The sequence below is a fragment of the Penicillium manginii genome (genome assembly GCF_028828005.1).
Source record: "Penicillium manginii strain IBT 31320 chromosome Unknown utg000004l:1.0-7231830.0:1.0-7236170.0, whole genome shotgun sequence".
In the NCBI taxonomy this organism is placed as follows: Eukaryota; Fungi; Ascomycota; class Eurotiomycetes; order Eurotiales; family Aspergillaceae; genus Penicillium; species Penicillium manginii.
This window is the reverse complement of record NW_026643105.1, coordinates 2,679,346-2,707,019: the sequence shown is the minus strand read 5'-3', so window position 1 is coordinate 2,707,019 and position 27,674 is coordinate 2,679,346. Positions and strand designations below refer to the sequence as shown.

The 27,674-nt window shown below is 50.1% G+C and overlaps 10 protein-coding genes across 10 annotated transcripts; 6 read left to right on the top strand and 4 right to left on the bottom strand.

The window, feature by feature from the left end:
• Positions 1-4: 4 nt before the first annotated feature.
• N7533_004737 (cytochrome c oxidase assembly factor 1 family protein) lies at positions 5-671 on the top strand (the record flags this gene model as incomplete). The annotated part of the gene is made up of 2 exons (XM_057101387.1): positions 5-478; positions 585-671. 2 exons carry the CDS (start codon positions 5-7, stop codon positions 669-671), a joined length of 561 nt encoding a protein of 186 aa, XP_056961017.1.
• Positions 672-943: 272 nt separating this feature from the next.
• Positions 944-1,921, bottom strand: N7533_004736 (mitochondrial 54S ribosomal protein uL3m; the record flags this gene model as incomplete). Its single annotated transcript, XM_057101386.1, has 1 exon — positions 944-1,921. The coding sequence occupies one exon, from the start codon at positions 1,919-1,921 to the stop codon at positions 944-946; it is 978 nt and encodes a 325-aa protein (XP_056961016.1).
• Positions 1,922-3,328: 1,407 nt separating this feature from the next.
• Positions 3,329-4,195, top strand: N7533_004735 (uncharacterized protein; the record flags this gene model as incomplete). The annotated part of the gene is made up of 2 exons (XM_057101385.1): positions 3,329-3,953; positions 4,041-4,195. 2 exons carry the CDS (start codon positions 3,329-3,331, stop codon positions 4,193-4,195), a joined length of 780 nt encoding a protein of 259 aa, XP_056961015.1.
• Positions 4,196-4,887: 692 nt separating this feature from the next.
• On the bottom strand, positions 4,888-8,205 carry phoC (uncharacterized protein; the record flags this gene model as incomplete). The annotated part of the gene is given in 6 exon segments (XM_057101384.1): positions 4,888-5,100; positions 5,157-5,329; positions 5,394-7,573; positions 7,590-7,843; positions 7,908-7,958; positions 8,020-8,205. 6 exon segments carry the CDS (start codon positions 8,203-8,205, stop codon positions 4,888-4,890), a joined length of 3,057 nt encoding a protein of 1,018 aa, XP_056961014.1.
• A 3,031-nt stretch (positions 8,206-11,236) lies between these two features.
• Positions 11,237-12,490, bottom strand: N7533_004733 (uncharacterized protein; the record flags this gene model as incomplete). Its single annotated transcript, XM_057101383.1, has 1 exon — positions 11,237-12,490. The coding sequence occupies one exon, from the start codon at positions 12,488-12,490 to the stop codon at positions 11,237-11,239; it is 1,254 nt and encodes a 417-aa protein (XP_056961013.1).
• Positions 12,491-15,661: 3,171 nt separating this feature from the next.
• N7533_004732 (Sec1 family protein) lies at positions 15,662-18,146 on the bottom strand (the record flags this gene model as incomplete). The annotated part of the gene is made up of 8 exons (XM_057101382.1): positions 15,662-16,223; positions 16,303-16,794; positions 16,852-17,318; positions 17,377-17,579; positions 17,632-17,778; positions 17,850-17,937; positions 17,997-18,034; positions 18,113-18,146. 8 exons carry the CDS (start codon positions 18,144-18,146, stop codon positions 15,662-15,664), a joined length of 2,031 nt encoding a protein of 676 aa, XP_056961012.1.
• A 356-nt stretch (positions 18,147-18,502) lies between these two features.
• Positions 18,503-19,798, top strand: N7533_004731 (Helicase C-terminal; the record flags this gene model as incomplete). The annotated part of the gene is made up of 1 exon (XM_057101381.1): positions 18,503-19,798. The coding sequence occupies one exon, from the start codon at positions 18,503-18,505 to the stop codon at positions 19,796-19,798; it is 1,296 nt and encodes a 431-aa protein (XP_056961011.1).
• Positions 19,799-19,842: 44 nt separating this feature from the next.
• N7533_004730 (uncharacterized protein) lies at positions 19,843-20,976 on the top strand (the record flags this gene model as incomplete). The annotated part of the gene is made up of 1 exon (XM_057101380.1): positions 19,843-20,976. One exon carries the CDS (start codon positions 19,843-19,845, stop codon positions 20,974-20,976), a length of 1,134 nt encoding a protein of 377 aa, XP_056961010.1.
• Positions 20,977-21,283: 307 nt separating this feature from the next.
• Positions 21,284-23,770, top strand: N7533_004729 (uncharacterized protein; the record flags this gene model as incomplete). Its single annotated transcript, XM_057101379.1, has 1 exon — positions 21,284-23,770. The coding sequence occupies one exon, from the start codon at positions 21,284-21,286 to the stop codon at positions 23,768-23,770; it is 2,487 nt and encodes an 828-aa protein (XP_056961009.1).
• A 24-nt stretch (positions 23,771-23,794) lies between these two features.
• On the top strand, positions 23,795-25,078 carry N7533_004728 (P-loop containing nucleoside triphosphate hydrolase protein; the record flags this gene model as incomplete). The annotated part of the gene is made up of 2 exons (XM_057101378.1): positions 23,795-23,885; positions 23,946-25,078. 2 exons carry the CDS (start codon positions 23,795-23,797, stop codon positions 25,076-25,078), a joined length of 1,224 nt encoding a protein of 407 aa, XP_056961008.1.
• Positions 25,079-27,674: the final 2,596 nt, after the last annotated feature.

Sequence of the window (27,674 nt, the reverse complement as noted above, 5' to 3'; positions counted from 1 at the left end):
CACCATGCTCTTCCCACGAGCCCTCCGGCGCGCCGGAACCCGCACCATCCAACAATCCCGCACCGCGTCCGGACCCCGCCCATCCCCCCGACGCACCATCATGCCAGCCCCAGGCCCCAACGCCGGACCCATCCTCGAACGCCGCGCAGACCGCGAACTACCCTCGCTAAATAAAGGCCGCAGCTGGCTATACTCGCTGCCGATTTTCATCGTCGCCACCGGCGCGGGTATGCTGGGTATATTCAATTACCAGAAGAGCTCGAGCAGTATCGTGAACAGCACGCTTTATGCGCTGCGGACGTCGACGCAGGCGCGCGATATCCTGGGCGATGAGATCTATTTCGCGCAGCAGATTCCTTGGATTTCGGGGGAGATGAATCAGTTGCATGGGCGGATTGATATTTCGTTTTGGGTTAAGGGGACTAAGGCGCAGGGGAAGATGAGGTTTCGGAGTGTTAGGCCTGATCGGATGAGTTTTGTGAGTTTTGTGCTATATTTCCTTTTCTCTGGATTATTCTGGGCCTTGCTTTTAGTAGGCTTTTTTTTGGGATTTTTTAAGGCTGACTTTTATATTCTTGTTTTAGTTCCGGACTGAGGTGTGGAGCTTGGAGACTGAGGATGGAACGGTTGTGCAGCTGCTCGATGGCAATGATCCTTTTCGACGGGACTAGATTAGGGGAAGCTCCATGGAATGAAGAGCTGCGAGGAGAAGCCTGTACAAATATATTTGAGTGCTTGTGCATAGGATTGGCGTTTTGGGATCATTACGGAAGGGTTTATTTGCAGTCTTGTCTACGCTATGCGTGGCGTGATGGGGCAGAGCTTTGAAGAAGAAAAGGATATCATTTGAATGTATCATATACAAACGCCGCTCAAGTGAACAATATTGCGCGAATGGTGTAGTGGTGTAGTAGTACAATAGCTGCCGACCTAGCCCATTAAACTAGACCGTCACAGCTTCGGCCTCAGCAGCAGGGGCAACCTCGGGCCAGGGCTTCTTAACAGCATCCTGGATGCGGACGACGCAGCCCTTGGGTCCGCTAACATGGCCTAGAGAGGACGAAAGAGTTAGTAAAAATGCTAAATTGCAAACATCCAGCGCGGAAGGGGAGATGAAGGGGAACCTACCGCTCACAACGACAACACCATTATCACGGTCCACCTTGAGGATCCTCAGGTTCTGCACGGTGTTCTGGTTGTTTCCCATGTTTCCGGCCATCTTCTTGCCGGGGTAGACACGAGAACCACCACCCTGACCAGGACCCGACGAACCCATGGAACGATGCTTCAAACTCACACCGTGAGAACGATCCTGACCACCGAAGCCGTGTCTCTTCATAACACCAGCAAAGCCCTTACCCTTCGTATTGGACTTGGTGTCAACGAATTGGCCCTCCTGGAACCAATTGGCGTAGATGCTCTCTCCAACCGGCAAAAGGCCCTCCTCACTCTTAACGCGGAACTCATAGACATGACGCTTGGGCGAGAGGCCATTAGCGGCAAAGTGGCCGAGCAGTGACTTGGTCATGTTGGACGGGTGTTTCCAGCCCGCGCCAACCTGGACGGCGAAGTATCCGTGTTTCTGGCGAGTCTTGTGCGAGACGACCTCGACACGGTCGAGCTGGAGGACTGTGCAGGCGGTGCGCTTTCCGGACTCCGGGTCGAAGATGGCGGTCATGCCCTTCTTTGTAGCGATTGCGCCGGTTCGCAGGGGCAGGGAGTTTGCTTTGCGGAGGAGGGCGGCGGTCGTGCTCGATTCGAGGACGGGCAGGTTGGCGCCGACGTTGAAGCGGTTTGGTTTGGGCTCGTTGAGGGAGCGGATGCCGAATTCTCGAATGGGGATGAGGGGGAGCAGCGATTGCTCCCGTGCCCTCACGGAGGAGGAAAGCTGCAGGAGCTTCCCTGCTAGACGTGGCGACATGGTTGTGGGTGGTGAAGTTGATCGGATCGGACTTGAATGTTCCAATGGGGTTGGCGTGGGAAAGTTTTTGGTCGGCTGAGTAAGCATCCAGACGGCATAACTCAAAATTATGGTATACTTCACCCACGCATCTTTGTATCCTATAAGCTATCATTTCTTCAAGTTTTTACAATAACGTGTTAAGGAGTCAGAAGTGCTGCTTTTGCTTGGATTGGGTATCTTTGTCTATTTGAATTTTTCGAACACCTCGAGCGTCTTGAGTCTCAACCCTTCACCACTCCCACCTTCAAGTTGCTACCATTTAGAAACTCTACCAAAAAAGCCCCCAGCGGTAGTATATCCCTCGCTCGTGTTTGGGTTACCTACTAGAAGACTCGGAGATTAACTGTTTATATTGTTGCCCATGTGAATCTTGTGGAAGTTATGGAAAGCTTAGTCGTTCATCCCGAGCTTGACAGATCCCCCACTACTCCCCAATACAGGCTACCTAGGTAACTATTGAGGTGCAAGACACTTATTTCGCTTCCACTTGACAAAGAGAACTGCACAGAAATCCTCCCTGGTATACAATTTTCACTGTCAAGTGGAACCGATACAAATGTCTTGCACCTCCACGGCTGGTCTGAGACAAGTCATTGTATTTACGTGAATATCCATGGATGTCGAAGGAAGGTCTTTCCAGCCGGTTCCACGCCTGTAACATAGTAGGAAAATGAAGTTAGAGCCAGGCACAATCCAGACAAAAAGAAACATAGCATACACAATATGAAATACATGGCAGGTAGCTGAAATTGTGAGAAAGAACTTGAAGGTCGGACGAAGTTGTGAGAGGGGGAAAGAGTAGTTTAAGTAGAGAGCCGGACAAAGAAAAGAGCAAACAAAGAAGGCTAAAAAGGCGAAATTATTTTATGACTACCATAAGCATCATCCATGATAATAATGCTTCTAATAATATTATTAACGTCTCTTAGGCCCCTTCTATAGGGACTCCGATATCTACTAGCACTACGGAGTGTTCTCTTCGATACCTTGAAAGCCTACCTTTACTAAGGGACTCGATCGGCAGTAACACAGCACAGATCTATACATCAACAAAGCCACTCTATTGAACAGAACAGAACCTTGAATTAATGCACCAAGCCACAAAGAAGCAAAAAGAAGCCCGAAGTCCAACAGAGCCATGACTCGAGAATAAAACCCGGGATGCAAAGCATAAAGCGCGCAGGCCGAGACTAACTCCGAACGGACCGAACCCGCCGACGCCGGAAAGGATCGCCCCAAAAAAAGCCAACACCCACGCCGAGTCACAAACACTCCTCACCCCTCCCACTCTCACTCTCACTCTCACCTATAATCCCACCCTAATCCAACCACCCAAATCCTCCTCCACACAACCTCAAAAACACAATGGCCCTCCGCCCAACACCAGCTCTCACCCGCTGGCTCACGCCAACACGCGCAACCCTCCTCCGCGCGCAAATACAAAGGCCCGCCCTCCGCCCATTCTCCCTAAACACCGCGCAAAGCACCACACGAACCCTCCCAAAGAAATACACACAACCATTCCAGCGCCCCAACCCCCGCTCCACGAACAACCAACACCAATACCAAAAACGCCCCAATTCCACAAACTCCAACCCCAACGCGCAAAGACCAGGCCAAGGCCAAAGCCAAAGCAACAGCCAACACTCGCAAAGCACCAAAGAACCAAGCGGCCTCTCAGCACGCCTAAAAAAGCTCACCCGCGAATACGGCTGGGCCGCACTAGGCGTGTATCTCACGCTCAGCGCCCTAGATTTCCCCTTCTGCTTCGCAGCCGTGCGCCTCCTAGGCGTCGATCGAATCGGGCACTTCGAGCACGTTATTCTGGGTTATCTAAAGGGTGCCCTGGGCCCTCTTTGGCCCGGTTCTTCTTCCAGCTCTGAGTCTGAGTCCGCTTCTGGGGACAAGGATGGGGAGAAGGAAGGTGAGAGCGAGAGCGATGCGCTTGGTGCGGATGAGAACGCTGTTGTAGCCAAGGCCGAGGAAGCGAGTACGTATATATCCTACCCTACCACAGGCCACGCCACGCCACGCCACGCCCGTGCTGGAACATGCCTAGCTAACCATTTGTACTCAGGTATTTGGACCCAGCTAGTCTTTGCGTACGCTATTCACAAGAGTCTGCTCATCTTCGTGCGGGTTCCGTTGACGGCGGCTGTGACGCCGAAGGTTGTGAAGGTTTTGCGGCGATGGGGGTGGGATATTGGGAAGCGGGCGCCGAAGAGCTCGTAGGGAGGCTGGTTGAAGTGTGATCGGCTTTCTGGTCTGGTTTGCTTGGATTGGCTTGCGTTGGTCCTATTTTTGTGTAATATTTGGAGAGATGGTGCGGAGGGATTTGTTTTCTTTTTTCCTGGGGATTTTGGAAAGATTGGAGTATAGAGCATAGCGATGTTGGAATTGTATATTATATAGATAGAAGGTCTCATCTAATTCAAATCCGGTCTGAGGATCGTCCCCGCTCAATCTACGGATCTGAATCGATCTAGAAGGAAGGGAAGGGATGGGATGGGTTATCATATGTGCCATTCCTTCCTAGGTAAGTGGGTAGCCTTGAAACCCTTAATGATAATATCTGATAGAGTACTAGAAGTACCTCGTAGAAAGTAAGAGCCACATAGCCACGGCTACGGGCAGAGCCATCATATTCCCGTTCTATATAAGATATCAATCAATGCCACGCTAGCAAAACCAGATCAGGAATCACAATCACAATCACAATCGCAAACAGACATAGCATAGCTACTTGATTCTCGTAGTCTTCGTCTCGTAAATAAAGAAAAGGGGGCATAGATGGTGATGCAAGATTGGCATGCTAGATGGGAAAGACAAGGCAAGCAGGCAAGCGTGTGTAGACATAAGGTGAGGTAGGTAGAGTAAAAGTAATAAGGTAAGTTAAGTAAGGGTGTTTGTGGTTGGGTTGGGGGTTACATGTCGATCATATCGTTGAATCTCAAGATCCCGTTTGCTTTCATCACGCCGTTTACACCGTCTGGCATCCGGTATGCCCAGTCCGCCACGCCCAGTGCGCTGGTGACGGGGGGAGCCTCGCCTTCCGGATGCCCCGTTTCGTCAGAGGTATCGGCGACCAAGACGAGGCCAAGTTCTTTGATTGTTTCCACGAGGGCGGGAACAACATTCTAAGTCGTGTTAGTGGTGATGATTGCGCGAGGGCTAACGAGTAATGAAGACGTACCAATAGGCTGGACCGGCAGATTATGCCCATAAAGTTGTTGCTTTGGGCTATCCGGGCTGATTCCTTGATTGACATTGAGTCCCGTCCGCTGCTGTCCACGTGAGGCATGGAGTCCACGTTGCGACGAGCCAGGTCACGGATCTGTCCGAGGTCGTTGCACAGGAGCACCGGGTCTGGGGGAGTTGTTAGTCAGTAAACGGATGTCTCGCGGGGCGATGGGGGTATGGTCAAACTTACAGTTCGGTTGCTTCCAGTTCAACGCGGTACAGATGTTTGCATTATAGGAGGTAAACACGACGGAACGCATAAAGTCGGGGTTCGTCTCGCGGGCCACACGGGCGTGGTCGAAGACTTCGGTCAGAATTCGGTCAGCAAAGCTGTTGACATCGGCCAGAGAGTTCATTTCCAACGCCTTCTCGTCGGCGGCAGACGGGTAGAGAATGGAGAGGTTGACATTGAGGGCGATGGGCAAGTCACGCAGGACATCGCGAAGAGACATAAAGGATGCCGCCAAGATGCGGTGGGCTTGTGGCATATTGCCAGCCGCCTTGGTCTGCAGGTACTCGGCGACTTCACTAGGGTTGGCACCTCGTTCGAGGCCAATCCTCTGGAACTGAGCGTACGATAATTGCGAAACTGGGATGTCAATGCCGTGGTGGTCGATCGTGAATTGAGGGTATAGTACCGGCACACGGTCCCGGGTCAATTGGATAAAGAGCTGCACATAATCACCTGACAAACTAGAGCCAGTGACAAAGCCATTGTGCTCAGAGTCCAGTGCGCTCGTGGCCTTCCAGTATGTCGCGAAGTGCGTAATTTCCAAGGGGTCGCCGTGGTATGGCTTAATGACCTGAAAGTTGAACCGCAGCTGACCGATGCTCCGCAGGCGAGGGTCGAAGAGTGGTAAGCAGCAAGATCCGGTGCTAGACTGCTCAGCGCGGAAATTGATCGGCAAAGCCACGCTCTTGGCAATGACTTTGGAACCAAAGGTAGGGAAAATCTCAAAGTCCACAGTGAAGGTGTCCAATTTGTCAACGTGGAAGGATATTGAGCGAGAGTCTTCTTGAATTGGTAGTACAATTGTGCGAGGGATAAGGTCGGAGAGTTTGGAGGAGATTGTCAGGCGGGCGGCAGGATGACGACCTGACTGGTCAAATGTAATCGAGCCAGGCGTACCTTGGTCGAAAAGAAGTTGCACAAACACCTTCTTGTCGAGGAAGTTGTGGCCGTACCGTCGGAGAGGAATAATAGGAGGGGGGAGTTCGAGGTCGGGAATGCCATCAGCCATGTCCATCTCGGCCTCACTGGCACGTCTAGAGGCACTGCTGTCCTCTACCATGGGGTCCTGGAACTGTATACCATTCAAGATATCGAGTGGACCCCGCGACGTGGGGTTTTGGGAAGGCTGGGCCCAGAGCAGGAGCATGCACTCAAGATGCCCCTCCCAAGCTGCGTAGTACATAGCTGAGAGGCCCTTCTCGTCTGCAACCTTTGCATCCACTCCAACTTCCAGTAATGTGCGCAAGCATGGTACACAGCCTTCGCTCGCCGCGTGAAACAGCGGCGTCCACTGGTATAGCTTGTCTCGTTGATCAAGGTCGGCTCCGTGGTGCTTCAAAAGCAAAAGAAGCTCTGGTGATTGCGAGGCGCGCGCAACCATATGTTGAGGATAGAGGCCCTCTGCATCTGGCAAAACCTGCGCCTTACGCTCAAGGAGCATCTTGACGATCGGGAGAGAGCCGTGTTGGCAGGCAAGATTGAGGGGAATGTGATCCGACTCGGAGGTCGGATCAATACGAGCGTTGCTTTTCAGCACTTGCTCAGCACACGCTAGTTGGCCCTTGACAATACTGTGGATCAAAGGAGTGAAGTTATCGTGGTCCATCATATCGACCGTATGCGGTCCCGCAGCCAGCAGCTCCCGCACCATCTCCGCTCTGCCATTCCTGCAGGCATAATGCAGAGGGATCCGCCCATATACATCCGAGCGAGAGATGTCGACCTCGGCTGCCAGTCCGGCCTTGAAAACAAAGTCTCGCCCGGAGATGGTCGCCTCGTGCAGACAATTTCGCTCGTTGATATCATCTTCTGCGTGGATATCAACTAGTCCACTCTCCAGAAGCAGAGCAAGGACATCGTCCGAGAAGCCATTGATAGCGGTCAGGAAAGTCCGAGTCGCCCGGTCACGAGCGTCCGCAGAAGAAGCCAGCCTCACCAACCACTCGCGCAAGTTTTGAAGATTGCCAGTTGAAGCAGACTGCAGGACTTGCTGGTCCAACTCCTCCTCCTCAGAACCAAATGTAAGCGCCGGGCGATCTGAAGGCCGAGACGTGTCAAACTGCAAGTTCTCTCCCCTCCGCCCACGCCTCCAGCTCCAACCTAGCCGTCGTCGCTCGGTCTGCGAGATCACGGAGGACCTCTCTGTTGAAACACGGTTGTACTTCGACTGCGCGGTGTAGGTAGAGCTCCTTCATGCGGGACTTGGAGGTTTTATCCCATTTCTTCAAAATCTTGGACACGCCGGTTTCGTTGATCTCCACGAATTGCTGTAGTTTGTTTAAGTCGCCATCAAACTGCTGGAGGCCCTCAAAGAGAGCCACGAAATTTGAGGGGGCCTTGGAGTTGGAGACGGTCCGGGTTTGGACCACGCGCTTCTTGTCGACTAATGTTTTAAGTCGTAGCGAGAACTAGATAAATATCTGTCAGTTTGATGCATTCTACTTTCAACAGGGAAGGTCTGGACCAGCCTACCTCTGATTCTTTTTGGAGGTAAAAGGCATTAACCTTCTCGATCTCGCGTTCCTATAGCGCGCTTATTAGTATACACTTGCGGGCTAGCTCATTGGAACTGTCTAGAACTTACCAAGCGGAAGAAGAAGACTTCCTTGTTTGCGCGGAGGGCAGCCTGGGGATCCAAAGTGCCATCCTGGGCAATTTCCTCGGCGGTTCTCTGTGCAGGGATAGTTGGTGTGGCACTGAGCTGCTTGATCAGCTGCAGAAGGGTCAGCGGTGCCTCCAATGAAAGTGCAGTTGTATTGTTGTCATCCATATGATGTCAGCAATGTGCACCCACCTTTTTTAAAGCTTTGTAGTTTACAAAGCTGGCCGCATATTCGGGGAGATCAAGCTGCCGGCGCTGAATCTGCTTTCCGAATTTCCTGCATGTATGGTTAGTTTTCTGTTTCGTGGTACGGCGATTGCGCTAGAGGGGTACTCACATGTTCGCAAGCTCTCAGGCTGAGAGCGCCAACGATCTCCTAGAGGCAGTGATTGGGGGGGGGGGGGTGTAATGTAAAAAATCAGGCCTCGGGAATCAATTGTTGAAAAGCGCAAGGGTTGGAGGGAGAGAGAGAGAAGGAGATGAGGGAAGGAAAGAGAAGAGGAAAGATGAGAAGAAAAGAATGCCGGGCAGGACGTGGCGTGGCCAGACAAGGTCCAGGGAAACCTCGAGTCGAGGGAGGGGCCAGCGCAATAAGGTGGGGACGGAAGTAATAGGAGTGGGACAGACGCGCAGTGTCACTGTACGACAGGGAGGTTGATAGTAGTTGAAGCCCGTTGCCGGTACATGAACGCGGGGGATTGGAGGTTGCTTTGGTGGACACCGCTCGGGTAGTCGGGAACGAACAGACGGCAGAACAGAGAGAAGGAGCTGTAAGTGAGATGAATAGATAAGACCGTGAACACTCGAAAGTACAAGAGTACGGGATTAACGAGGGGGGGGGATCAGATGGGATGTTCCTGGGGACAGCCGAGAGTACCCTATCAAAAGTAGACCTGGAGGGATCGCGGAGGAACTAAAGTCGTTCAGTGGGGAGCTTTGGCGGGTGCCAATCACCGCTTCCAGCCGGAGCACGTTGCTTGCTGACTACTTCAGTGGGGCATCATGATTAGTCCCTTTTATTATTAACATTAATATTCCGGTGTTAATATTATTAGTATTAGTATTGGTGACACTTGACTACATTGGAAAAGAACAGGCCAGTTCGTGAAGCTGTTCTTCTACTAACATGCATATAGCACTTTCCAGTGAACCACCGGGTATCACAGTGTGATATTGGATCTATGCACACTGCAGCACCTACCTAGGTACTAGTATCATTTATATTGAGTACCTAGGTACCTACTAGGCACTTAGTATTTACAATTTACCACCTATCCGTATTCGTATTAAGCATCTACTAGTACTTAATTAAGTAGTATTTTTTAATAGCCCCCATCATATTTACTCTACATTATCTTCTCTAACCAAATACCACTTATCACGTTCATCACCCAATTCATACCAAGCCTAACCCACTAGCGCGCGTCAGGGGATCTCGTGGAGTACATACACAGGCCTGAGCGCCCAGCCGGCGCCTCTGCGCCCAAAGTACTAGTACTATTGGCTTTATGAATCAGGTGGGCTTCTGCTTAATATTGCTTACTGGCGCTAATTGCCGATTTATGACTATGATCTGCAGTGACGGGGCGAAGACAGTCTGAGGAATTATACCATCAGAGAAAGCATGACCGAAGTGTTGGTATATTTACTGTCACCGCGGATAAATCATCTATCATGTTGGCTGTCATGTTGGCTGTAATACTTTATATCTGTATTGCTCGGTCTCGCGATGGAGCTGTGGCTACATTCATCTGAGGCGTTGGGGTGAGGGCTAGATACTAACTAGTATTGGCTGTTTAACCCTCTGTGGATTGGCCCTACATATATGACTTCCTGTACGATTACCAGTATTATCTGATCATTCGATACGAGAATATCTGTTCGTTCTGCTCACTATTGACTTCAAATTGTTAAGATAAGCGTGGCGGAATCGTTGAGTTAATCAGCTGAGCCGTCCACGATTATCAGTGAAAATGCGTCACTTCCACTCCAGTTCATGGTATTGACTTTGACATCCCCATTGGATTCTAGAAGATCGGGTTTGTTCTAGTTATGACTACTATGTGCTAGTATACTAGTACCGTGACCAAACCCGAAAACCAGGGCTGGGTCTGCAATGTACCTTAGTACTGAGTCTACAGCAGGTCCAACTTCACTCTACGTTACCGTCTACAATTTAGAATTTACAATCTACAATTTACAGCCAAAATCTATACCATCGTGAAGTCAATTGAAGACAAACACTATAAAACAAAAAATGCCCAGCCCAATGGACAAAACTGAATCCGACAAAAATTCGGCACACTGTACAGTCAGGCCCAAAAGAGAAACAAGTCAAATCAAGCCATAACAAACCGGAACAGAGTAGGGCATATCAGAGCATAGCAGAGCAGAGCACGTTTAGAACAATCAGAGGAAACAGAAAGAAACAAGAAAGAAACAAAGACCTTGACTTGATTTGATTTGACTCGAACAAACATAGAATTGTGTAATGTGAAACAGAGTTGTGCGGGGGATATATCAGATGAAGAAAAAAGAAAAATGGCAAACGGAGATGGGGGGATCAAATCCGACAGAACCGATTACGTAGAGGGAGAAAATGGTCTGATTCGCAAGATGAATGCACCCCGCGAAAAAGATAAAGAAGTGAAAAAAAGTGACACAAAATCAAGACGATTGAGGGGGGGGAGGGGGCCAAGTAAAGAAACGGAAAGAGAAAATAGAAGAAAAAAAAGGAAACAAAGGTAGAGTAAATGTAAGAGAGGTCAGACAGATCAAGAGAAGTACAGTATCGAATAAACATATGGCGAAGCGAATGTCCATCACGCCGGGAATCTAGACAAAAATCGATATCGAAGATAAAGACACGGAGGGACTGGGCCAAAAGTCACAAAGGCGGCCCCGCTAAGGAGTGGAATCGGCGGTGGGGTTTTAAAACAAACAAAAGATAGAAAGATGGAAATCGAATCGGACCTAGGAAAAGGGAGTGTGGGTGTGTATATGTATTGCCATTGTATGCGAGAACGGAATGTGTGGTTTGGGGGGGAAGCCGAACTTTTGTCGCGCAATCATGTCGTGGAAATGGTGTGGCTGTAATAAGATGCAACAGAAAATGCGGTACAGAAGGCTGGGCAAAGCAGAGAGGAAGGAAGAGAGATAGTGCACTGCACAGAAGCTTTCCTTTTTTTCTTTTTTCTTTCTAAAAGTTCTGCGCAATGCCCGCATTACCCTGGCGCGGGTACACGCCAGGGTTCTCGATGCGCGTGTTCCGGCGCGCTTGCACATCCCGAATGACAGGCTGGTAGTCGTCAATGCCGTAGGCACCGTGACCAGTCATTTCACCATAGTACGGGTTATCGTTGTAGTATCCTCCCGATGGGTGCGCGGCAGACATGTGGCTCTCCTCCGAAGCCTCGGAGCGGTTAGCAGCAGAGTAGGCGGAAGAAGCATTCGATGGTCCGCGGTGAATATCGCCGTTACGGTTGTTAGCAGCAACGGGAGCCGAGCCCAGCACACCGATGGGTTCCACTTCGCCGGAGTCGGGACGGCCGTCAGAGTATTGCACAGTGCCTTCGCTGGGAGTCGCGTTGTGGTGATAGGCTCCACCAGCACCGCTGCCTTCGGACATGGCCAGGCCGCCCATGCCGCTGGAGAGATTGGTCGAGGCCTTGCGGCCGGCGGAGGTGGTGCCCCAACCGCGATATCCAGAAGAGGTGTCGTCCTTGGGGGCGACGCTGCCACCCGCTGCCATCATGCCGGGGAGGGTCGGGTCGTTGTTCGGGTTGAAGCCATACTCTTCGACTTCCTTGCGGCGCTCCTCCTCGGCGGCCTTGTTGGCCTTGCGCTTGCGCCAGAAGAAGATTGCGGCGAGGATAATCAAGGCGACGGAGACGACGGGAACGACGACGGCCACAGCAATCTTACCGCTATCAGAGAGACCGCCTGATCCAGAGGCTGCACTGGTGCCGGACAAGGAGGGCGAGTCGGTACCGGTGCCGGTCGCACTGGTTGAACTGCCAGTCGCTGTTCCTGACTCGGTCTGAAATTGGGTGACCACAATGACGGTTTGCTCGCCATTGCTGCTACTAGAGGTCGTCGTGACAACAGTGGGTGTGGCGGTAGTGTGATGGGAGGTTGATGTTGTTGACGTCGAATCAGAAGTTGTGGAGGGAGCCAGGGTAGAGGAAGATTCCGATGAGGAAGTCGATGAAGTCGATGAAGTCGTTGATGTGGTCGGCTCGCTCGAGGACGAAGTAGTCGTGGTGGACTTGGAGGTGGAACTCGTGGTCGGTGCTTCGCTAGAGGAAGAAGTTGTTGTAGTCGATTCCTTGGACGTAGTTGTCGTGGAATCAGCAGCAGTGGTCGATGGGACCGGGGTCTCGGAGGCGCTGGAAGCCGTGTCGGCGTTCGTGGCGCTCGCGGCACTGCTGGCTCGCTTTACGTTGGACGACATTTTGGCGAGAGACACGGGGAATCACGACAAGGAAGGGTCCAGGAAGCTTATGGGCGGTTGTGAGGAGTGAATCCTCCGCAGGTTCACACCTGTCAGACGGGGCGAAAGGTCGGGCCCGGGACTCTGGAGGTCTCGGGGTACACACACGCAGGCTTCGGATTGCTGGAAGTCGGAAGGGAGGAAGGATTCAAGATTGAAATCGAAGGACCGAAGAACGAGTGACGGGGGATTCGAGTTGGACGTGTTTTAAGGAGGGTGATACGAACGTTGTGGTGGTCGCCTCAGGGGGAGATGATCACGAGCATCCAAACACCGGGGATAGTTGAAAGAAGAAAAGAAACGAGAAATTGAAGAGAAGTGAAGAAGAGCAACCCAAGACAAGACACAGCACCGAATCTAGTCGGGAGCCATGGGCGAAGGTGGTTGAGTGTGTGGGAAGAGTGGGAACGGAACCTGCTTTGGGGGGGAATCGAGTTGAGTGGAGTACTCCGTACACAATTACGATGTGTATGGATGGTATCCGCATTCCTAGTCGTATTAATAGATGCATGCGTTAGACTCTCTTAGCGCTCTGGACACCAAAGTCCGTACTATTTACTGTGTATCTCTGTATCTCTGCTAATTTCTTTGTCTGGGGAACCGCTTGCAGTTGTGCATATCCCTGGATGCGGGCATCTCCCTTGCGGCGATATAAAATTGGGAAACAACCAAACATTGCACCCATTCGGAAAGGGGAATCGGGGCTCTTCCGCTTTGGCAGATTTTGCACTGCCAGATTCAAGCTTACTACGTAATAGTCCCCTGAATCTGGGCCCTTCAGGGCTGTTATTACCAGGTAGCCTAGACACACTCTCTCGGTATATCTACACAATACTAGTAGTAGTAAATACTAAATAATAAATAGCATACTCTGGATAATCATCAGAAATGATATCCTATGCCAATACTAGGACTCATGATGTCGGCTGTGTTCACTCGCCACGCCAGTCAGCGAATCACCGAAGTGGCCCCGACCGTTCCAAGGTACCGTTGCATCCTCGGCGCAGTATTAGTACGCTTGGTGTACTGTGCACTGTGTATTGTGTACCTCTGTATTACCACAGAATAATCTTGCCATTGTTCACTGCATTTGGTCGCGGTTTCACGGTTCAATGGCGCGCCTAATCTGATACTAATATACTCCATCCTGTGTACAGCCACAGACTTCTATTTTCACTGCCCACCCCTAAAGGCTTGTCTTCGCTAGCCCAGATAACTCCAGCGACGGAGGGAAAAAAAATAACAAGGAAAAGGGGGCCAGGGCCCACTACGGACTTTCGTTGACTCTTACGTCGCCTAGGCCTGGCCAATGCGGTGGAGTAGATGATATGGCCATTGGTACGTACATTCTAGGTCGTTGTTTTAAGTTGGCTGTCAACGCCATATGTGCGGAGCATGAGGATTCTAGATTCTGGCAAGATCTTTGCTCCGTACTGAGTAGTTTGATGATGACGAGGAAGAGTGCTCCCCACCATACCTTACGAATCATGTACTCCGCCGAGTGACTGGGGTTGTCTCCGATTGGATTCATTGCATTATGCAGGTCTATCAAGGCAATCTCTGATTCGGCACGGTCGCATTATGTATCTACATATGTATCGCATTGACTAAATGTTGCGAGAGATTATCAGATCCCGATCACGTCTCACATCTAATATACAACACACAATACACAGAGATGATCGATCGTCAGATTTGGTGCTTGTTTTCAGATGATCCTAACGTTAGCGGCCAACGGCCCGCGGCCCGGGAACAACAATCTCCAGGATTTACCCGTATCAAACCTAAGGTGTGTGTGGGAACTTGAACCTTTCTAGTATCTCCCGATTAATGGTTTGGAAGAAATAAACTGCGCTGAAGTATCGCTTCGGTAATCTGGGAATGCTTGGAGAACTTAAATACTGCCCAGGGACTCGGTGTGCGAATTTAGTACCAGTAGGTACTAACGTGTTTCGTTTCACAAGCGAGCCGGCCACCCATGCGAACCGGCCGCGCCAAAACACATAGTAAATATGATAAATTACAATGTTATATCTCAACAACCTTCTCTATTTAAGAGGCTATATTCAGGCACTATATCCTAAATATTATTAGGAACTAATATTTTGAAGTCTAAAATCCGAAAAACATATACGTAATGGAAACGTATATATCTTTATCAGAGATGTTTAAATTACTGTTTTTCTTTTTTGTAATTTTCTATAATGATAATCTAAAATAAAGAAACTAAAGCTAGAACTATTATTTATCATAGTAAATACCTATATTACAAAGTAGAATCGAAAATAATATTTATTTGTTGAGATATTTAAAGTTGCGATTTGTTATATTTCCTGTATTCCGTGGGGTGGCCGGCTCGCTTGTGAAACACGTTAGTAGTACTAATAGTACCCGTGGACTGCTAGTAGTTCAAGAGCTGAATACCTAGGTACTCAATAGTATAATCGTCGGTTCGGACTCGGACGGGATGAAGAGCCGGACAGGATGCACTTTAATGATGCACCTGGGCACGAATTTGAATATGTGTTTGCCGAGGGACAGAGGAATGAGAATGAAGCCAAGAATGTACTGTACAATGGAAGACAGGAGATCAAAGGTAGTAAACAAGAATTTGTAAACAGTGAACGGAGGAAGGTCAAGGAGTTATTGAAAGGATTTGATATCGTGATAGGTTTGCAACCTGATATCTACCTAGGTACTAAAATGGGGTATTTACCTCATAGGAGATTCGCTCTCGTGGTTCAAGTTGTTTTGCAACCAAGTAAATATTCACAATCAATCAATTCTTTCAGAGAAGATGGATGCTCTGATTTCTTTCTCCGACACGAATATAAACGTGAAATCCAGGAAACTTGACGATGATTTGATTTTATATGTTCTGCGCTATCGAGTATTGCAATTTGCAATTCCTCATCCCTTCACCCTCCGACCCTACTATCCTCCAATTCCATTTTCACGACGCGTTGGAAAGACTCCCTGTTACCCCAAGGCTCAAACTCAAGCTCAAGCGCCTCCAAAACAACCTTAGACAAAGAAAAGATGGTATCAAAACAGCGCTGAATGTACCCGCGCACAGCACGGAGAGCAACAAAAAAATGGCAAGGTAAATATGCGGATAGGAGATGACATGAATCACTTGAAGAATCGGTACTTCTTCTTCTCCTTATCATCCTTCTTATCCTTCTTCTCCTTGTCCTTCTTATGCAACTTTCCACCGGGCGGAGGAGTCCCGGCCGACCCGTTCGACCCCAGAGACATGTTGGACATGAGTGCCTCGGGAGGCGCGGGTGGGTTCAAATGCGAGGTAGAGACAGCCTTTTTCTGCGGCGGAGGTGTGGGTGTAGGAGGCGCCTCTCGCTCGAAGAGATGAGCAGGGGCTGTGGGCTTGGGTCGCTCAGCAGGTATATCAAGGCGGCGCTTGTCGATGCCCAGATCACCGACCTGGCGCATGAAGAGCCCCGGTGTCAGCATGTGGGAGGTGGCTAGGAAGACATCACGGCCGTAGGTCTGCGAGATCTCGTAGCAGCTACGTGATTCGCCATAAGTGGCACCACCGGCCATGAAGACAATCATACGCTGGCGAGGTTGGTCGACGGATCGGGTGCGGGCCCATGTAGGCTTAGCACTGCGCAGGGAAGCTTGCTGAGAGAGCATCTCCTGCGCGGCCATTCCACCATCGGTGTCAGTGTGAGGCCTGGTGTAGGGGAAATAACGTCGAGTCCAATGTGCCTCGAATTTGCTCTTCTAGCATCTGTTTAACTCCGAGTTCGTACCGCGTCAAGCTCAGCTCTTCCGATTCCGGCACAGGGGTTCGTCGCTGGAACAGTGGCTGCGGTGGTGGCTTCTCATCCTTGAGAGGCTTCTCTACACGGATGCCAAGAAGTTCAAGGTTAGAAATGACGTTTCCATCTTGGCCTGGAAGCTGTGCGTGTGCCATGAGTTTCCGAATATCGCCACCAAGCAGGCCGCCTCGATAGATGATGTACAGTAGGAGTAGTCGGAGTCGATCCGGTGTAATCACTGCATCATCATCGAGCAGCTGTACAAGTTGCGCCGCCAAATTCTTAGCTTTCTTGTAATTTTCGTCGAGACCCGTGGCAAAGGATTGCTCCATAGAGCTGACCTCGATAAGCTTTCGGGCTCCAAAGTACTTCATGCATTCCCCTGCCATATTCAAATGGAGAGTATACGCATCTTTCCCTTCTGTGAATTCTGTCAGTCCAGCCAACATGTCTTTGATGGTGTTGACGTTTTGTTTGTCGTTGCTGTAGAACTCGTTAGCCTGACACAAACCGGGAAAAGTGGGAGCAGGAAGAACCTACTCTTCGGCAAACTGTGGGTTCGCTGCTCTGAACTTAGCAAAGTCCTCGCCGAGCTTCTGGAGTACGTCTTTCATGTGCATGTGTCGGTAGTCTACCCATACTTTATCGTGCTCCCCAAGCTCCATCTCCTTTTCCTCTTCGTTGTCTTTGCCCTCGTTGAGCAATGTCTTGTATGTAACTTTGTCACCCTCTTTGATCGGCAGAAGGTCGTGCACCATTGCTTGGTATGTAAACTCGTGGAGAAGAGGAGCGTAAACATCCATTGAGCGGTCGACAATAAACAAAACTCCTCGTGGACGGTTTGAGGGGGGAGGGAAATCACGCTGGAATTGAGCAAATTGATCTAGTTCCTCTTGGATAAACCGCGCCAAGTGCGAACACAGGACACCAGCTTCGTGGGTGGGGGATCGAGGTCGGTAATAGCGGATGACCGGGTATTCACCCAAGCTGGCGCAGAGAGAGACGACCTGCAGTCAAAATTTAGCTCGACAGCCGGATACCTCAAAAACGAGGGAAAATGAATACCTTCTGAGCGAGATCTTGAAGATGGCGACGGATTAAATGGTTGCAGCCCGGGTGGAACAGGACGGGGAAGCTCCACGGATCGCGGAAAGTGACCAGATGTGACTCGCGGGGGTAGAAGTCGATGTTCATTATGCGGTAATCAGCAATGGCATCGCGCGCCATTTGTGACCGGTCAATTCGAGCGCGCAGCTTGGGATCAAGAACTATTTCGATTGTTAGCTGAGATCAACCGAGGTCCCAATGCCGCTGACTGACATGAAGTCCACACCAAGAACGCTCTGCGGTATCTCTTCACCTCGAAGTCAGCCATGAGACAGTCCACAATCCAAGACTCCGGAGAGAGTATATATAAGGCGTCCATATCCGGGTTGGACATTCGCCGGTGGTCGATCTGCTCGATGTCTGCGGGGCGATGATGCTGTTTAGTAGGCTGCCTGACGTCCAAGCTGTAGAAATTAAGTAGGCAGGCTCACTGGATACATTGAGGTTCAGAATGTCTTCCTCTTTCACAGCACAATTGATCAATTTCCTGCTGTTCTCGTCCACCACCAAAACTTTCCACTGTGCGGGATAGGCGTCAGTATTCGCAGGCGGGGGGAGGGGCCGAAGGTGTGACGTACTTCGTGACCACCGGCATTACGGATAGTATTGAGGATGACTAGCAAGAGGTTTGATTGTCAGTTCATTTTCTTTGGAGGAGGTATCAAGTACCGGGGAAGCCATGGGGGTTACCTACTGTCGCGTTGGACGTTGATGATCGAAGTGCTCATGTTGGCGGGCAGCCCGAAGCGAGGCTCACGCAGAGAGTGTCAACGAGAGAAAGCGAAGCGGAAGTCACGGAAACACCGCCGAGCAAAAGGTTGAGCACGCCAGGGGGGGCGAATAGGGGATTTATGGGAGGAGACTCAACGGAGAGGTGGCCCGTATGAGGTATATGAAGGAGAGCGCGGATTCCCCACCATTTGATGATGGGAGCTTCTCAAGTGGATCTCTCGGGTGGCGCGCCAGGGAACTCATCCCCGATAAGCATTCGTTTTTCTGCATGCCTGCCCACCCTCTCCTCCCCTCGACTTTCTAGCGCGTTCACTCACTTCCGCCTATATCTATTACCCACGACTGTTCAGGAATGCAGTCATGGACTGGCAGAGGCAGCCGTTCCCTCTTCAGCGCATTGCAATTCTTCCCTCGACCCGTTGAACGACAGCGACAATTCACCACCTCCCTCCCCCTACACCGGTCGAAACGCGAAAATAAGCACAAAGAAGCTAGATCGAGCAATGCCGGCTCCGACTCAAAGAGATCCGCCAAGTCGGCGATGAAATCAGGCCCTACGGGTCCCAGCCGAAACAGCTTCGCGGCCCAGAGGGATTTCAACCGAGTCGTGCAGGCCGCTCTGCAAGATGCGAAGGCCCGTCTTAATTCGACAGGGGAACTACCTGAGTCCTGGGGGAAGTTTGAGCGTCAAATATCGAATGCTTGCAAGGTGGAGGAGTCGAAGTCGGATACCAAATGGGGCCCTTTGAAGCAAATCAAGTCATCACTGCAAAGGGCATACCTGTCCGGCGGAGTTGCAGGACTGCGTGGCGAACTGGACTATATGCGCTATGCGGATGATCTGACTGCAAAGTACTCGACCCCGAATCTGAAGGTACACCAAAAGATAGCCGATCTTCGCTATCCCGCCGAGTGGTACCCCAAAGCCCGGTCTATGCAACGAACGATTCATCTCCACGTTGGCCCGACAAATTCTGGAAAGACATACCACGCCCTACAACGGCTGAAACAAAGCAAATCGGGTTTCTATGCAGGACCGCTGAGGTTACTCGCGCAGGAGGTATACCATCGATTCAAGGCGGAAGGCATTCCTACAAGTCTCGTCACAGGTGACGATGTCAAGACGCCGGAAGATGGCCAAGTACCCCGTATCGTGAGCAACACAGTTGAAATGGTCAGTGTGGGACAGGAATATGATATTGGAGTCATTGACGAAATCCAAATGATATCCAATGCACAACGTGGATGGGCGTGGACACGAGCTGTTCTGGGAAGTCAGGCAAAGGAACTCCACCTCTGCGGTGAAACGCGGGCCGTTCCTCTCATCCGTGAACTATGCGCTCTTACAGGAGACACCCTAGAGATCCATAGATATGAGCGATTAAATCGCTTAGAGGTCATGGACAAAAGCTTGAGGGGTAACCTTAAAAGTCTTGAAAAGGGTGATTGTGTTGTCGCCTTTTCCCGAGTTGGAATCCACGCCCTGAAAGCAGACATTGAAAAGGTTACTGGCAGACGAGCAGCTATCGTTTACGGAGGTCTACCCGCCGAGATTCGAACGCAACAAGCCAACTTATTCAACGACCCGGACAATGACTACGATTTTCTGGTTGCAAGTGATGCAATTGGCATGGGATTGAACCTGTAAGTTTCAAGCAGTTCATTGACTTGGTCAAAATAGAACCCTTACTGATGAGCTTTAAAAGGAGTTGCAAGCGTGTCATCTTCGAGACGTTGGTCAAACGACTCCCTGGCGGTCTTCAGCAGTTGACTGTACCGGAAATCAAGCAGATAGGTGGTCGTGCCGGTCGATACCGGCCAGCTGGCGCCAAAGAAAGCCCAAACGACAAGTCAAACGTGGGTTTGGTCACGTCCCTGGAAGAGATCGACCTTCCTTCTATCCAACTAGCCATGAATACGGAGCCTCCACCCCTTCGCGCCGCGGGTATAATCCCGCCTAATGTCGTATTCGAGCAACTCTCGGCATACTTCCCCAAAGAAGTCCCGTTCGAGTATCTGATCAAACGATTAAACGAAATCTCTGCCATCAATCCCCTTTTTTTCATGTGCGATAACAAGGGCCAGCTTGAAAATGCCGAAATTATCGACACTACGAATGGCCTGCGAGTTGCGGATCAGTTGACATTCATGGCTGCGCCGATGGATACCAAAACCCAGACCGCACGCGAAATCACTGCCGCATATGCCGACTGTGTGGCTGAAAATAATCGCGGACGGCTGCTGGACATTCCCCATCTCAACCTGGAGATTTTAGAGCGCCCTGTATCTGGTAATAAGGATTACTTGCATGAGTTGGAGAGTCTGCATAAAGCTATTATCCTTTACTCGTGGCTAAGCTTTCGCTTTGGCGGAGTATTCACAGATCGGACTCTCGCCGCGCATGTCAAGGAACTTGTTGAACAGCGAATGGTGCGGGCGCTGACTGAATTCTCCGCCAACAAGTCGCTACGCAAGGACGCATCGTTGAAACGCCAGATTGCGCTTCAGAAGCAGCTGCATCGACAGAAGACCATTGACTCACAAGGTCTCATGCCAGAATCCGCTGAAGGCGGAGAAGGCGATGTGCGGATCCGTATGAATGAAGATGGCACTCCAAGGAGTACGGAAGCCGAAGTGTCACCGGAGGAGGAGATGAAGGATGATTTGAATGAAGAGAGCTTCGACGAGACAGTAGATAACGAAGCTTCCAGTGCGGAGCTTCGGGAGTTGTCTGAGGAGCAGATGCTGGACGCCCTCACAGGAGAAAGCCCTGAAGAGAAGGAGGTGCTGGAAAGCGAGAAACCCGAGCCACGTAACTCTGCGTGACCGGATTAGTGTAAAATTAGTATTGTATATTAAATGTATAAAACCCACTCTTTAATATTGGATCATATTTCCAAGATTTCTGCTACCCTGCCTAGGTAGGGTATGGATCGCCGTATAGACAGCCTTTCTGCCTCAGGCCGCTTATCTCTTATCAGTGGCGTCGGCTGCACTGATTTTCCGCCTTCACTTTCCTCGAAGTCACCTACGCGACCAGAGCTGGGTTCTGCGCACTCGCTCATTTCTACCTCGTCGGCTTGCGCCTCTCGTTTCCTCATTGCCGCCGTCGCTCATTTACCCGGTCACCACCATGGATGACCTGGAGTCCCTGGAGCTGTTGTCGCTCGTGTCCCGAGTGACCAACGAGCTCCAGAATCACCTGGGTATCAACGACAAAACGCTGGCTGAATTCGTTATTGACCAGCACCTCAAATGCAATGGCAACTTTCCCGAATTCAAGGCAGGTCTCGATGAGATAGGCGCCGAATTCCCACAGAGCTTGATGGAGAGTGTCGACCGCCTTGTCCTCACGATGCACCCGAAATACAAAGGGAAGAAGAAGGAGGAGAATGGCCACGACGCTGTCGCAGAAGATGACCTGATGGATGAATTCGGTGCTCTGGAGCGCAAATCCCGCGTTTTCAAGGGCCTTGCTGTTCCGGATAGAGACAACCGTTGGGAGGAAGACGACTACCTCGATAACAAAGGGAACGACGACCAAGCTGGTGGAGCTATGGATGATACATTTGCGATGCTTGAAGGATTGGCAGGGAAGCCAAAGGACGAAAAACCGCGCCATTCAAAAGACGAACGCGACGGCAGGAAACGCAGCCGCAGCCCTATCGATGACGATAACCGTGGGCGCCGACACCGCGATAAATACCGTTCTAGATCTCGGAGCGCGCATCGACGCAGCAAGAACGACGAATTGGTGGATGAATTTGGAAGATCTATTGGAAAATACGGCGGTAGGGAGGAAAGCCACCGCAATGGCCACAGTGATCGGCACAAGCGTCGGGATCGCGAAAGAGATGATCACTTCGATAAAGCACCACCCATGGAATTGGATGACCATCCTGTCATCTACAAAGTTTATGATGGTCGTGTGACAGGTGTCAAGGATTTCGGTGCTTTTGTCAATCTCAAAGGAGTCAAAGGCAAGGTTGACGGTCTTGTTCACGTTTCGGCGATGCAGGAAGGCGCGCGGGTGAACCACCCTTCTGACCTTGTATCGCGTGACCAACCTGTCAAGGTTAAGGTGGTTAAGATTGAAGGCACACGCATCGGACTTTCGATGAAGGAGGTCGACCAAACTACAGGGCGGGATCTGATTCCCCAACGCCGTCTGGCCTCAGGTGCCAACATGGAACGCCTCGATGGCTCATCATCAGATGATAGGTATGGAGCGCTGAGCTCTGATATTCCCATCATCGAGGACTCTGGCAGGCCAATGAGGAACCGGAAGCGCATGACCTCGCCAGAACGCTGGGAAATCCGACAGCTCATTGCATCGGGAGTTGCTTCAGCAGCCGACTACCCAGACCTTGAGGAGGAATACAATGCGACGCTCACTGGCGAGGGCACATTTGAAGAGGAGGAAGACGTTGATATCGAGGTTAGAGATGAGGAGCCTCCATTCCTGGCTGGCCAGACTAAGCAGTCTCTTGAGCTTTCTCCCATTCGTGTTGTCAAGGCTCCTGATGGATCGATGAACCGTGCGGCGATGTCCGGCGCAAATCTTTCCAAGGAAAGACGCGAATTAAAACAGCAAGAAGCACAGGACAAGGCGGCCGAGCGAGCAGCCGATGTTGACCTCAACGCCCAGTGGCATGATCCGATGGTTGCAGCTGAGGATCGAAAATTTGCTGCAGACCTACGCAGTACCCAGCAACAGGACGAATCTGTGCCAGAATGGAAGAAGGTCACAATGGGCAAGAATGTGTCACTGGGAAAGCGAACTGACATGTCTATCAAACAACAACGCGAGAGCTTGCCCGTGTATAAGTTCCGCAAGCAACTGCTTGATGCAGTGAAAGACAACCAGTTGATGATTGTTGTTGGAGACACTGGATCGGGAAAAACCACACAACTCACGCAATACCTGGCAGAGGCAGGGTATGGAAACAATGGCATGATCGGCTGCACTCAACCTCGCCGTGTGGCCGCCATGTCCGTTGCCAAGCGTGTGTCCGAGGAAGTAGGCTGCAGACTCGGTGCCGAAGTTGGATATACTATTCGTTTCGAGGATTGCACCAGCCCAGAGACTAAAATCAAGTACATGACCGACGGTATGCTTCAACGAGAGATTCTGCTGGATCCAGATCTCAAGAGGTACTCCGTCATCATGCTTGACGAAGCCCACGAGCGAACTATTGCTACCGATATTCTGTTTGGACTATTGAAGAAAACCATCAAACGACGACCAGATCTCCGATTAATCGTCACATCGGCCACTCTTGATGCTGAAAAGTTTTCGGTATACTTCAACGGCTGCCCTATCTTTTCTATCCCAGGACGAACTTTCCCCGTCGAAATTATGTACTCGAAGGAGCCCGAGTCCGATTACCTGGATGCTACTCTTATTACCGTGATGCAGATTCACTTGACTGAGCCTGCCGGAGATATTCTGGTTTTCCTAACGGGACAAGAAGAGATTGACACGTCTTGTGAGATTTTATACGAGCGAATGAAAGCTCTCGGTCCTTCAGTACCGGAGCTTGTCATCCTACCCGTTTATTCTGCACTTCCTAGTGAGATGCAAAGTCGTATTTTCGAGCCGGCACCGCCTGGCGGGTAAGTGCAGTCTTTCTTCGTTTTATTGATGATTGCTGACGAGAATTTCCAAATTAGGCGAAAAGTGATCATTGCGACCAACATTGCCGAGACATCAATTACGATTGACAACATCTACTGTAAGTTTCCATTGTTCCTCTCACCTGAAATTTCTTAGCAGAGCTGATATGATTTTATAGTCGTTATCGACCCCGGCTTTGTCAAACAGAATGCTTATGACCCTAAGCTTGGTATGGATTCCCTTGTGGTTACTCCTATCTCTCAAGCCCAGGCCAAGCAACGCGCTGGTCGTGCGGGACGTACGGGACCAGGAAAGACATTCCGTTTATATACCGAGGCTGCATTCAACAGCGAGATGCTTCCCACGACAATTCCCGAAATTCAGCGCCAGAACCTTTCACATACCATTCTCATGCTGAAAGCTATGGGTATTAATGATCTCCTGCACTTTGACTTTATGGATCCTCCACCAACAAATACCATGCTGTCAGCCCTGGAAGAGCTATATGCATTGTCTGCCCTTGACGATGAGGGTCTTCTTACCCGACTAGGTCGCAAGATGGCTGATTTCCCCATGGAACCTGCTTTGGCTAAGGTGCTCATTGCTTCTGTGGACATGAGCTGCTCCGATGAAATGCTCAGTATTGTCGCCATGCTTTCAATAACATCAGTCTTCTATCGTCCAAAGGAGAAACAGCAACAAGCCGATCAGAAGAAATCCAAATTCCACGATCCTCATGGAGATCACCTGACATTACTGAACGTTTACAACGCCTGGAAACATTCCAAGTTCAGCAATGCATGGTGTTTCGAAAACTTCATCCAAGCGCGACAAATCAAACGCGCCCAAGATGTCCGACAGCAACTTCTTGGCATCATGAATCGCTATCGGCACAAGATCGCCTCTTGTGGGCGGGACACGATGAAGGTCCGACAGGCCCTCTGCACTGGATTCTTCCGGAACGCTGCTCGCAAGGACCCCCAGGAAGGTTACAAAACACTCGTTGAAGGCACACCCGTTTACATGCACCCTAGCTCTGCTCTTTTCGGCAAGCCTTCGGAACACGTTATTTATCACGATTTGGTGCTTACCTCCAAGGAGTACATGCACTGCACAACGTCGATTGAGCCCAAGTGGTTGGTCGAGGCCGCGCCCACGTTCTTCAAAGTCGCTCCTACGGATCGTCTGTCGAAGCGGAAGAAGGCCGAGCGCATCCAGCCCCTGCATAACCGGTTTGCCGGCGAGGATGATTGGCGTCTTTCTGCTCAAAGGCGTCAAGGCAGAGGTGGTGGTGGTGGAACCTGGGGTTGATCTGTCTTATAATAGTATACTAAGGAAACGGAGCAGAGTTTGCAATCGATTTGGCCATGAATACCTGGCTGTGTACAATTTTATTTTGAAACAGATCTTTCTCGCGCCGTATTGAGAATGTATAATGCCATCATTGAGGTGATCAAAGCTGATAGTGGAACGTAACTCTTTTTCAATGCAAACCTTGAACTGAATATCACAAGTACCTACTAGTACATAATTGTAGCCCGACCTTTGAAATGAATCCATCGTATGCTCCAGCCCTGACTACTAGTACAATGGACGATGGACGCTACCGGGTTGATGCATTATTTTCTACTAGTAATATTAGGTTGGCATAGCCACGAGGCAATGCTATTTCAGCTAAACAAAAAGAAACCATGCCCAATAGGCTCTTCCGTTGTGAGTATCTAACTGCGTGGAAGACGGTAGAGAGGAAGATGATCTCTATCTTTCCTTCTCAGAGGAAAGAGATATCGACTGCGACACATGATGTGTCCTAAATGACAGCTGAGAGCTGCTATGCTATGGATATGGACCAACAGGACCCCGCTCTTCCACATGTCTTCGTCCTCGAGACAGGGGTATACCGTTTTTATCTTTCAGTAAGTACTAGAGGCTCTCCGAATCCCTCCCATATATCACGAAAGTGGCGAAGGTTTCCTGTTTAAAAAAGCAGGCGTGGAACTCTGCTGTCTAGATGATTCCGAAGGATACCTAGGTAGTTGAAAAGCTGGTATTGCTTGACTTGTTGGATGGCACCTCGGCTCTTTATAGTAGTTTGTATTCTTCAATCAACATTTCCACTACTCTTATAAATAGGGTTATTTCTGTCGTCCATGTGATAGTACCGAAGGAGTTGGAAGGCAGTTTCTTTATGCAGGCTTTCTCTGCACTCTAGAAGCTTGTCTGGTTTGAGACCAGTAACCAAGCTATGATCAACCTTTTGATTCTTTCGCTTTTGTCCTTGGCCGTCTTAGATCCATTATTTGTAGAATTGGATTGAGCTCTTGGCTGGGAATTCTGGGAGCCAGTCTGACTTGAAGCGATGATTATAGCTCCTGTAGAAGAGAGAGAGTGAGTGAAGAGGGAGAAGCTGATTCGGGGGCAGGAGCATCAATGGAAACGCCATGGCGAGGAAAGAAGGAACTTGAAAGTGCTCTGTTGACATTCGAGGCAAAAGCAGTCGGTTATTTAATATACCCCATTCAAGTTAGCGGCAACGACGCCCTTGGTACGGTAAAAGATTGATTACAACTAGCTTGAGACTGGTGTCATCAATAGAGCTGAAAAGTTTCTCTTCAATATGTTCAATATGGGTGCGGATATTGGTACTGGTAAGCCATTTTATAGTTCCCCTGTGTACACATAAATTCCGAGTAAACATAGGTACTAGGTACTAAATAGCACTTGAACTCCGGGACCGTCCCTATCGTGGACCAGGGAAAGAGCCGGACTTTTCTTTGCCAGTGTGTTAAAAGATCGCCTTCTGCCAACCTTTGCTCTCGAGACAGGGTGGGGCGAATCGTAGGAAGAACTAAATTGTACAACGACTTGAATCTTCTACTAGCAGGGAAAGAATCCGTCAATATTGTCATCATTTTGAATTGGAAAAAAGTGCAACCAAATCGCGTCTCAGGGACGGTGGAGCTATTTAGGAGAGGCCGCAATGGCATTCCTAGACTGGAACAAAGCGAGGTATGCTCAAAAGACTTGATCAATAGTTTTCATACTAATTCGTGAGCTTTGTGTCGACAATTTTTATACAGACCTTGTCCCTGCCTAGATATGTCTCAGGAGTCTGCACGGCCAGGGTGTTATAATTACAAGTTGCTAGTTGCTAGATACCACTTAGCTACACACTATAACAACAAGCTAAACTTCAAAATGTATGCAAGATACATGATAGCCAAATTATGAACCCTTATTCTAAGCATCTTTTAAGGTAACCGGCCACTTACTATAACCAGCAACTGCTATTACTCTGTCAGCATAAGAGGTAGTACAAGCTAGGCTTCGGCTGGGTGGCATGAATCGTTCGCCGTAAGGAGGCCGGCTCACGAGGTTGATCATGCACGGAGGTCTAGAACAGCACTGACTTACACAACGTCGACAAAAAGAAATAAAGAACTTCAAACAGAGGACCAAGCTCGTCCACGAGGATCCGGGTCGGCACGGTGCGGGTGCGGCGCGGAACTCTAGAAAGGGGTTCCGGCCGTTTAGCTGGATATATATTCCGGAGAAACAGAGTGGGTAAACCTTGGAAATGAAGTGATATTGGGGAATATGGGGGAGATCACAGGAAAAGTTTCGGTCGAGGAGCCGAGCTAGTGCTGTACCATGCAGGCATGTGAAGAAAAGCGGCCAATTGATATCGATGATTAGGGTTTTGAGGCTGGACATACATGGTCGATCTTGGGATAGAGCATATTCAGATACCGAGCATCTACGGAGTTGCTCGCTCAAGTACTTACCACTTGCCTGGATCTCTTCAATCTGTCTCTAGCTAGCATCCCGGAATGGGCAATATTGCATCTCCCCTGAATCCTCCCAGCTTTGCGAAAACGAGACGTAAGAAGCTGTTCTCGGGTCGATC